The 11,155-nt window shown below is 41.9% G+C and overlaps 2 protein-coding genes across 2 annotated transcripts; both read right to left on the reverse strand.

Moving 5' to 3' along the window:
• Positions 1 to 2,092: 2,092 nt before the first annotated feature.
• Positions 2,093 to 3,472, reverse strand: cbln12 (cerebellin 12). The gene is given in 8 exon segments (XM_053438419.1): positions 2,093 to 2,407; positions 2,409 to 2,435; positions 2,437 to 2,466; positions 2,468 to 2,488; positions 2,490 to 2,510; positions 2,592 to 2,711; positions 3,193 to 3,228; positions 3,230 to 3,472. Coding segments are annotated over 8 exon segments (597 nt in total). The 3' UTR covers positions 2,093 to 2,308.
• Positions 3,473 to 5,064: 1,592 nt separating this feature from the next.
• On the reverse strand, positions 5,065 to 10,456 carry trim110 (tripartite motif containing 110). Its single transcript, XM_053437094.1, has 7 exons — positions 9,968 to 10,456; positions 9,789 to 9,884; positions 9,331 to 9,564; positions 8,218 to 8,240; positions 7,856 to 8,001; positions 6,588 to 6,859; positions 5,065 to 6,105 (listed from the first exon to the last, which is right to left on the reverse strand). Exons 1-7 carry the CDS (start codon positions 10,454 to 10,456, stop codon positions 5,836 to 5,838), a joined length of 1,530 nt encoding a protein of 509 aa, XP_053293069.1. The 3' UTR covers positions 5,065 to 5,835.
• Positions 10,457 to 11,155: the final 699 nt, after the last annotated feature.

Consider the following 11,155-nt stretch of genomic DNA (forward strand, 5'->3'; position numbering starts at 1 on the left):
TGCCATCCACCCAGTCACATGCACATTCATACATGTCCAACACTTTATTTATAACACATCAATCATACAATTTAGGGTACGGTATCCAACACTTTGGCACGCGGAATGGGGGATTGAACCGTCTGGTTATTGTATGACCCACTTTTACTCCTGAGCCACAGCTGCCCCACGGTGTATATGTATCGGCATGGGTCGTACAGGTTAAAAAGACACTGGACTACTGTGTGTGTCTTACCTCACACAGAAGTTTGGCAATATCAACCGGCTGAAACTAACCATTGAGCAGAGGACAAAAGATCAAATCATTCCAAAGTGGCAGAGTGAGCTCAGAGGTACGACATGTAGAATGCAAACAAGAGATCAAACTGGAGTATGTATGTGTTGTGCGAAAAACAACAGTAGAGGCAGGATATCTTAGAATGAATAACACCAGTATCCCAAAAGATATGTAAGATAGGCTGAATAGAAACCAGAAGATCTATAACCTTTGTAATGAAAATCGTCTGGGTGATGAATATCATATGTTGTTAATATAAGACAGTAAGCAGTATCAAATATAGTGAATCTGTATCTGCTGAAGAATTATTTAAACCAATGATCTATGCTTACATACATTATTTTACACGTGAAGATTTTTTTTAAAGAATATACTTCCATTTTTAAGTATTATTTGTTAAGCCATGTTTGTGCTGCGAACCATGTGATCATGGTCTTGACTCACGTTAAATAAAGAAAAAAAAATCCATTTGGTAGATTCTGAGCTTTATTTTAAACATAGATGGGCTGAATTGCTTGGTGTCACCTGAGCAAAAGTGTTTCTTTGCACAATGTGTATGTCTCCTTGTTTGCTGTGGGTAATCTGTTGAAATCAAATTAATTTAGGAACACAATGATGCATGTCTCACAGCTCGATTTTTAAACAGGGCCTCAAGCGATAGATGATGTTGTATTTCGGTTGAGCAAATTCCCAAACTACTAAGCTATGACTAATTATTTTACCATTAACCAATTTCTGCATTGGGATTCTGTACCGCAGCATGTAGCCCACTTTGTTTGGTTGGTAATACAGCCTTAAGTTTCATATCATTATGCATAGAAACAAAAAGTATGGTCAGAAATTATACAATATGTATGTATGAGTCTCCCATCTATTACCATTAAAGCTTACTCAAATTATTGTGGTACCATGAATCAATGACATTGTTCAATATATTTAAAAATACTCAGCGGTTCATCCCCGAATCATAGTAGCATGATGCGAATAATGTGGGAGCACATATGAAAGTGAATAAGAGCGAGAGAGAGAGAGGGAGGTGGTGGTCATGAACCAGGGAGGCATAAGTGACTACATGTGACAGCAACCCACACTTTATCTATTGCAGCCCTGCAGAGATGAGCCGGCCCGCTCGCCAAAGCCTCCATCTGTCTGCTGCCCTGCAAGGAATATCCGCTATACGGCACACATACACTCTGCCCCATGCTGATCCGCTTGGTCCACGCCAACGCCAACTCTGCTGGTGAGAGCTATATTTACAAACAGCTGCTGTGGTGAGTACCATGAGAGAGAGGAGAGGTATTCTTTAAGATGAGAGGGTTTAACCGTCACACCCATAGCATGCGACACTATCAACCCAAAGTTATTTATATAAGCTGGTCTAACAGTGATTCATAGAATCTTGTATGTGTGAAAAGCAATACCTGACAATGCATGCATTCCGGTAATGAAAGTAAAATACTCCGTGAACTTCATAGGATTTTTATTTTAACATTTCTTCATATAAATTTCTGTGTAAATAAACTTTTGCAGGAGAGTAACAGGCATATAGAGGAGCATCAGTGGTACGACACAGCAGAATAAAAGGTACGTTTGGCGGGTTTGTAAGCGAGACAGGATGCCAGGTGGAGCACAGCAGTGTTTCGAACATGTTGAATAAAAAAAGGAGATATTCTCACCTAGTCTTTGCACAGAAGCCCACATTGCACATGGCTACGTTATAATTTTATCACAATGAAAACATCTCTTAAATAATAACATCAAGTATTTATGCACAGAAACATAGCAAATGAAAATCAAAGAAAAACTTTGTTTTTTTTTTTCTTATTTGAATATTAGGTTAATTTTAACAATCATCTCTGCATTTTGCATAAAACACACTTTTCATGCGCTTTGTATTGAGTTGCAGATTGAAACCTATCTACTTTTTTCTCTCCTCATGTCCATTCATTCCGTCTCTCCCCCCTTCCTGCTCCGTCCAGTTCTCCTCCTATCACCCACACAACGCTTCAACCTGCTCTCCATCCATCTTCCTCACAAGGGGAAGACCAGGAATCCAGAGAAGGTGGAGTACTTCCAGCCTCCCATCAGGTTGCCTCTCTCCAGTCTGAGATAGGCCTTATCCCCCTTCTCCCATGATCACCAGACCGGCGTTGGTGGCCCGCCTCTCTGGTCACGTCCTGGTCCCCGGCGGAAAGCTGAAATCATCGGCCAAGCCGTTCAACATCAGGCTGACCTACAGAAGACGAGATAAAAGGATTAGGAGCATCCATGTTGATCTGCTCGAATGATATCTTTAAGTGGTGAGGTATTGTACCTGGATAGTTTGTCTGTTGTAGGCCTTCACAACATGGAAGTTGAAGCTGTACACTCCTCTCCTTGGTGCCAGGAAAACACTGCTCTCTTGGTCGAAATGAGTGCCAACGTTCACCAAAATCTGATATATGACAGTTCATAGGAAACAGTAAACGGCACTACAATGTATTGCATTACAAAAAAAAGCTCTATTGATGAGGAACAAACAGTGGGTCTATTGTCAAAGCTTTCCCAGACATTCCTGCTCACTCCAGGGTCACTTGGGTTGTTATTTTTGACCAAGGATGTAGATCTCAGACTTCTCCCAAACTACTGAAACATATTGTTACATGTCCTTTTACAAAAATAGCTCAAAAAGTCAATGAAATGCAGATATTCTGCCTAGCAACATGCATTTTCCTTATTGTCAGACTTCTGTCAAAGTACAGCGTGGGTGATCTACATTTTTACAGCATGAAAAGATTCCATTCTGTTCTTGTTCTGTTCTACTTTCAACCTTAATGAGTATTTCACATAGCCTAAAGTATTTTGATTTAATATATAAAAAATGCACAATGGCATACTGTAAGAAATCCCCCGTAAAACAATAGTCACTCACTCACATTATCAAAGTAGATGATCATGGTGCGGTTGCTCAATGTCTGTGGGCTCGTGGTTGGTCTGGCGGCTGGCGGAGAAGGCCACTCGCCCCGAGCCGGAGCGGACCGACATACCCAGGGCGTTACCGGCTGGCTCAGACGAAGGAGTGGAGTCACACACTACCAAGCATTTCCCCTCCAGGATGATGGGCTCTGTGTCATTCTGGCCCCTGGACCCCCTGGGTCCCCACAAAAGGAGCACACCCAGCAGCAGGAGGTCAACATGTAGTGACCTGGGGTGCATGATTGATGCTCGATATCTCTGATTAAATATGCTATGAAAAAGAGTCACTTTGGACTATAGGAGGTGCAAATTAACATGCTATGGTAAAAGAAAAAAGTCCAGAGTCCAGAGTTGGTTTGATTAAACCTCTATGCAGTTTTCACAGTCACCATCAAAGTGGACTAAGGTGGCAAAATCTTAAAAAAGATATTATATTCAAATGAAATTCAGAAGGGTTCATTGGCCATTGCTGTCAATCACAGTTTTTCTCTCTGGTTTTCTTGTCTGCCCCACAAACCCTAAATCTCTTGAGGGCTGTATGTGCTGTGTCAGTCGGGGCCAGAGTGACAGTCACCAAAAAAAGGGGGGGGGGGGGGGGGGGGGGGGGATCTCTGGGTATTTTTAAATTGATTTCTTCAGCAAAAAAATAAGACAAGAAGGCAAAAGAGAAGAAATGTCTTGGGACAGGAAGAGAGAATGTTTGAAGATATATGAGATATAAGGTACGGGCGCAGCGAGTCAAGATCCAAGCTCAGACTGTAAATGGAGGCGAGGAAGATGTAAGAGGCGCTGACGAGATGAGAGGTGAGGGGAGAAAAAAGAACACAATGAGGTAAGATTCTGGAGAGGTGACAGGAGAAGGATGCAGGACCCAGAAGGGAGTGAGAAAGAGAGAGGGAGTGGGGGACAACTCCACTGAGTGACCATCTGTCATTTACACTTACCCCCCCCCCCCCCCCCCCCCCCCTTCCCTCACAACCTCCCATCGCCTCACACATCACATACTCTTTTTTTCCCTCTATCACTTGTGCTTTTGTTTCACGCCTACGCATTCACTAGTTATACTGTCTCTTCTTTACAATTTATTCATTTTCTCCTCAAGTTCTTTTGTGTTGTCTTGACTCAAAGCAATTCAAGTTAAAGAATAGAGTCACCTTTGTCCTCAGCAGATCCAAACAATTAATGCAAAATGTATTTTGAAATTACACTTATTCATCTTTGATTGAAATTAGCACAAAATGAATAAATAAATCTCATTCTTAATGACACACACAAACACAACTTTTCTTTGTCTGGAGATTTATTCCTATTAGAGCAAAATTATCTAATATCATCTAATATTAACTTTAATTTTGGTTTGAATAAGAAATAGAGATGATCACCTGTTTCCATCTGGACAATCTTGTATTCCATATCAGGTGAAAAGAGTCCCAGCTAAATGACTGGTCAACAATCCTCCTTCTCTTCCTCCTCTATCACATTCTCTGACAGTTCGGCCGTCAGTGTGAGGGAAACCAAACCAGATTACGCTCTGCTCCCTCTCTCTCTCTCCCTGTGCGTCTCTCTCTCTCTCGCTCTCTTGAAGCAACCCCCCTTTTCTGTTTGCTTTTCTCTCTCCCTCTATGTTCGTCCGCCCACTCACCTTTACTGAAATAAAGAAAATGCCATGTTAATATGGTCATCAGCGACTCTTCCAAGTGTACAATTAGTGAGTGACTGGCAGTTATTTTCCTTTAATATGCAATCAATGCAGAGGGATGATTTCATCTGTGTCTTCACACACACTGTGCACCTCGGTGTAAATAAAAATGTTTCTACCTCCAGTGTAACTACTTTAATCATCTATATTAGATAAAAGGCTGGAATATACATTGTTTAACAGCCTGGTGATAGGCACAGCTAGACATGAATTAAACAAATAAACAGAATACGTTTTTAGTCAAACAGAGGTAGGCCTGTGCACCGCAACAAAACCGGGATTCTTACATGTCAGTTCCCCCATTTATATCAATAAAGGTTAACTAAATATTAGAAACACCTCCTGATGCAATATAATTCAACAGCACCATAAAGTAGAGCCTTCAAAATGAACACAAAGTTAAATACATTTCTTTCAACAAAAACAGGAACAGTACAACTGTAGGGTTTATTAAAACGCTGTTGTATTAGACTGCATCTGTTTTATTGAAGTGTATCCAATAAACTGGCAGCAGAGTTTATTATTAGTAGCCAGTCACTTGCTTTTTTAAATCACTATGGAATGAAAAGCACATAATAACCTTGCAGTCTTGATATGAAAATCTATTCCTGTACTTTTTCACATGAGTCTTTATTTTCTCTCCCACTTACTAACATTCTCACTCTTCTCTGTTGGATATTATTTCCATGTCAGAATCACCTGGTCACCGTTCGGAGTGAAATGTTTCTGTAGGACCAGCTCTGCTAAAAAGTTCCAGTTGGCAAAATGTTCAGAGTACAGTGCAGAGTCCTGTGTTTGTTAGGGAATGAAACAACTCTATAATGTCTTGTAGTGTGTTTGTTTACATCAAACCAGTGCAGGTGCCAGCAGTAGGTATCTCAGGCCTCCTTTCCTCTCCTTTATCTCAGACTTTGACGATCGAGATGCAGCTGTTGAGCTCAGCTTTGTAGAGTCCGAAGCCCAAGCACACGGGCTGAGTGAACAAAGTGGAGAAGGTGTGAAGGTGCGTCAGGTTGCTGGATAGTCCCACTTCAGAGAAGGTGATGGTTCCTGCACCGTAGTCCACTGCCACAGCGACTCGGTTGGTGGTCATTTGGTACGATAGGCGGGTCTTTCTGCGGTTGTGCCAGGCAGCCAGCTTCCTGTCATGCTGTTGTGTCAAGCTCCATGATACCTGCGGGTTTGGCCCAGGCAATTTAATGATGGAATATTTGTCATAAAATCTAAGGTGTCAAATAGGCATAGATACTCTGTGATCATATTTAAAGGTGCTACATGTAGTTTTTTATAATCATCTGTGTCATGAAAACTTTGAAACCTTAGAATAACTGACATTACTTGGGGAAAAAGTCTAGATGTCTAAATAGATATATACAAATATTAGGTTGATTTAGGTCACAGAGCGAAAATAGACAACACGGAAAGAGGATTCTGTGTTTCTTGTATGCAGTGGTGGGATGTAACTAAATAAATTTACTTTTTAACTGTACTTTACTTTACTTCCAATGTTCTTTTCACTTTTACTCCACTAAATATATCAGTAAACATCTGTACTTTTTACTCCACAATTTTTTTGATAGGCATTATGTTACATCTTCACATGTTTTTTTATGTATTTTACTTTTTTAAAGTAATCAATAACAAAAGGGCATATACCTTGTTGTTCCCAAAGGCGTTGTCATCTTTCCCCTTTCTTCCAATACTTCTATAGCAGATGCCAATATCCCAGAATCCCTTAGTCTCCAGCTCCCAGTAGTGAGTCCCAGAGGAGAAGGTCTGGACGGTGAGAACCTGCGGCCAGTGGTCGAAGCGTTCAGGGTGGGCTGCACAGGGCTGGCGGATTTTAACTCGCGTCACTGAGCGAAGGTCCTCAGCGATGCTCAAGAGAGGGTGGGCGGAGTTTGTGTCCAGACTCAAAGGACTGGTTACTATACGGGAGGAAAATAAAATAACATTTGTAATGTTTAGTTGCTTGAATTATATTATTTGTGGACATTTTGCTGGTTAACTCTGACTCGGGTGAGCAATAGATAATCTATAGTATGTCACTTCTCTTGAAAACAACAAAGTTTCTTTACTCTTTGAAAACTCATATTTTTGAAATGCAAACATCCATAAACACAGTCTAGTTAAAACACAGAGAAGACACCTTGTGGTAATCAAATCAGATGAGAATGTACAAAACAAATTAAAATGAAGGGATTATCAAATTCTTCAAAGTAATTTTGGAAATATCCAACATTGTTTCATGCTGAGTTAGATGTGAAATTCAATGTTACTCTCCTATATGTCTGTTAAATATGAAGCTAAGCCACGAGACTGTTAGCTTACTTTAGCACAAAAACTGGAAACAGATGAGACTAGAAGGGTGCTTAGAGAACATATACCCCTACCAATGCCCTATCTCCACATGTTAAAGAAATTGATAAACAAATCCTGGATCCAGATCCACTCCCTTAACAGATACAGTTAATGAGTTATTCCTTCACCCATACCCCACCCTTCAACCAAGTTTCAATGAAATTGGTTCTGTAGTTTTAGCCTAATCCTACTAACAGATCAACAGCAATGAAAACATAACCTCCTTGGCAAAGGAAAGAGTGAGCATGGCTCTGTCCAACAGTTATAACTTATCAAGATCCCTAATTGACTCATTGTATATTGTTTGCTAAATTCATACAAAACCAAAGCTTTACAGGACCAGTTGAGTGTATTTTTGTTGTAATCAAACAGACCCCTTCTCGCTGTTTCCCTCTGCTCCAAGTCCTTATGGTAAGCTAAGCTGTTTACAAAGCTGGTATCAATCTTCTCACAACTCTGGATCAGAAAGGGAATAATTTTACTTCCCTAAAATGTTCATTTAATGAATTTAAATGAATGGGCTGGGTGGTGTGTGTGTGTGTGTGTCTCCCTGTGTGACTCACAGAGCTCCCTCTTGAGTTCACTGAGGCAGCGGAGAGTGGAGGTGATGAACTCTCGATACTTGCTCTCTATGTCCTCCAAGATATGTTTTCTGTCCAGACTGACGGCCTCAGGAACAAAGAGTGGGCTGCTCAGGTCAGCGAGTAACCTACAGCAAATTAACACATACAAGTACGGTTGTAAAAAAGTGTGATTTAGAGCAATTAACGTATAGATTCAAGGCTTGTGTAATAACGCTATCTGGCTTGTGTAATAATGCCATCCAGCGCACACACACAGGCATACATTTCATAATGTGCATGAAATATCTACATAAACACATTTAAAGACACCCAATAACGCATCATCATTGATTTCTTCTTACCTTGTGTCATCTGATTGAAATGCCTAAGGAAGAAAGAATCAAGGTCATGGCTCAGCTGCATACTATAGACTCCTTTAAAGTAATCATTTTTTTTACTTAACACTTTGATGACAATATTTTCTGAGATCTACTTTATCAAAGAGTCTACAGCTCTTTTAGAAGCTCTGTAACACTTCACTTCAGCACACTGGTGGTTTGAACCGAGATGTAAGTGTTCAGACATGACACAATTACATGTCGGTATAATGTTCATTATCTTAGTTTAGCATTCTAACATTTGCTAATAAGCACTGAACGGAAAGTGCAACGATGGGGATGTCCTTATTTTTTGGGGGTATTTCCTTATTAAACAAGGTAATGGATGAATACAAATCCAAGAAATCTGCAACAAAGTTATCCAGTTTGACTGGAGATATTCCAGTTCTGCCCAGATGATGGCACTAGACTAAAAGTTAAGGGATCATCCAAAAGCTTATATTTAATCCTGAGGGGATCATGAATGTCATACAATCATACGAAATGAATTATATGACAATCAATCCAGTATTTGCTTTTGAAAGCCACAAATTCAACCACATGGTGAAAATAGAAGAAAAGTTTGGGGATGTTCAAAGTCTCGGAATGAGTGAAAACTATGGCAGTAAATGGAAAAGTATAGGAGACCACAAGGTCAGGATACACTTAACATCCTGTGTATACAGGAGACTGTGGCTCTGGAGGGAGAGCAGGTCATCCACTAACTACAGGGTCGGTGGTGTGATTCCGCTCTACCCTATTCCCTCCCTGTGCTGAAGGTTCCTTGGGCTAGAGACTGAATCCCAAACTGCCCCTGATGGCTGTGCTGCTAATGTGTGATTGATGTTTTAGATGTGATTAAATTGCTGCACTGAATGAATGTGTGTATGGATGGCTGTAAAGAGCTTTATGTGGTCATCAAGACTAGAAAAGCCCTTCATAAATAAAAACCACTTATCTACACAAAATGTCATACCAATCAATTCAATAGCTGCTGAGATATTTCTGACAGCTCAGAACACTATATCATCATTATTGACTGAGACTACCCTACAAGTATACCAATACATCGTTACTGTACCTGGGGTCTGTTCTTACCCAGATGAGCAGAAAGGGGTCGGTCTCTGCCAGCAGTGAGACCAGGTAGTGCTGGATGCTCAGCGTCTGGCTCACGTCGTCTCTCACCTTGGAGCAGTCCTGGTGCACACGATCAATGACCTGCTGCCTCTCCTTCTTGGTGATGTCCCTCAGGGCCACCACCAGCTTTGTCACCTGAATCTGCAGTCCTGAGCCCAGGCGCTCCACCTGGGCGCCGTCCTTTTTTATGGAGTCCTGCATACAGAGGTGAGGGGCTTGTGATTGGTGTCACATCTGTGATCAATTCATAAATGAGGCATCAATAGAGCAAGGGCAGTCTGAGGGTTTGCATGAAAATGATTGGAAGTTGTGATCCCTTATGGGTCTTAACTTGGGGAGCACACGTTGGACTAGTTCCTCCTAAGAGTGTTAGGGTTAGGGTTAGTTTTTCTTTGGAGGGTTTACATAGTTTTACTCACAGCCACAGTGGAATCAACATTCTCATGCTCCTTGAGGATTCTCTCTCCATCTTTCACTTTTTCCTCCGCTTTTCCGAGCAGCGTCTGGAGAATGACCTGTCGAATCACAATCATTTCGGCAACCTCACACTGGAGCACAAGCAAACACAAAAACACACCTTCATACACCTCCAGCTCACCTTCAGGTCATCTTCCACTTGTCTCAGTGCTTTCACTTTGTGCTGAGCGTGGCCTCCCTCAATCAGACAGTCCCCGCACAAGTACACCCTCTCATCTGCACAATAGTAGCGGAGTATCTCTCTGTGTGTTGGGCATCTTCGCTGGGAGAGGTCGCCCAGCGGATCCACCAGCAAATGGGTGCTAAACGCCGGCCTTTCCAGATGGGGCTGGAGGTGTTCTTTGCACAACGACACCTCACACCTCAGGCAGGTTTTGACGGCCAGTGCCGGCGGCCCTTTCTCTGTCTCAGGGGAGCAGCAGTCGCACAACACTTCACCATGCTCCTCCTGGCACTGGGGACAGGTAAAGCGAACTTTATCCTCGGCCGGGCTGCTCCAGGCCTCGCGGATGCAGGCGGGGCAGAAGCTGTGGCCGCAGGGCAGGGGGTGGGCTTCACCGAAGATGTCTCGGCACACAGAGCAGGTCAGCTCCTCCTCCAGGGACGCCATGGTGAGTGGGAGAAAGGACCCTGATGTGTGTTTGTGTCTGTGTCACACAAAGCTACAAACCAGTGGATTTATATAGACTACAGAAATCAGAAATACGGAGACTAAATTCCATTTAACAAATAAACCCAAATAATAGAACACACAGATGACTCATAGGTCTGCGCAGCCCCAAAAGAAAGAAAATGTTTGCCAATATTACATGTTCACATACAGGCCTAAAGTTGCTTTGGCAACTGTCCCTTAACCCTCTTTGACTGAGCTTCCCCTGTGGAGAATTATTTTTTATGGCTGCATTAATATCAGTAGCCAAATACTTGCTAAAGTTTGTCCAAATTAAATCACATCACATTAAAATATGATGCAAAGTGATGCCCTATGTACCACATCATGTGTCCCCGTCCAAACAGACTTTACATTGTGATTTGAAGTCTGAATTTACTAAATTTACTTCATAAATGTATGCTTTACAGATTCCAAGTTTGAATATTGTGGCTTACGATCGGATAGATGACAGTTTTGAGGATGAGACGCAAAATCGTATTGCTGTACAGGAAACTATAGCCTATCTGCACTAATTTGTTAATTTACACTGGCATGGAGGGGGGGTGCAGGGGTGTTGCCTTGTTTCAGGTTTGAGCAATGGCCCCTCAAAATGTCTGTGCCCGTCCCTGCATGGTGCTGTTCCATGTAAGAAGCACT

This window comes from Pleuronectes platessa, chromosome 13, assembly GCF_947347685.1.
Source record: "Pleuronectes platessa chromosome 13, fPlePla1.1, whole genome shotgun sequence".
Lineage (NCBI taxonomy): Eukaryota > Metazoa > Chordata > Actinopteri > Pleuronectiformes > Pleuronectidae > Pleuronectes > Pleuronectes platessa.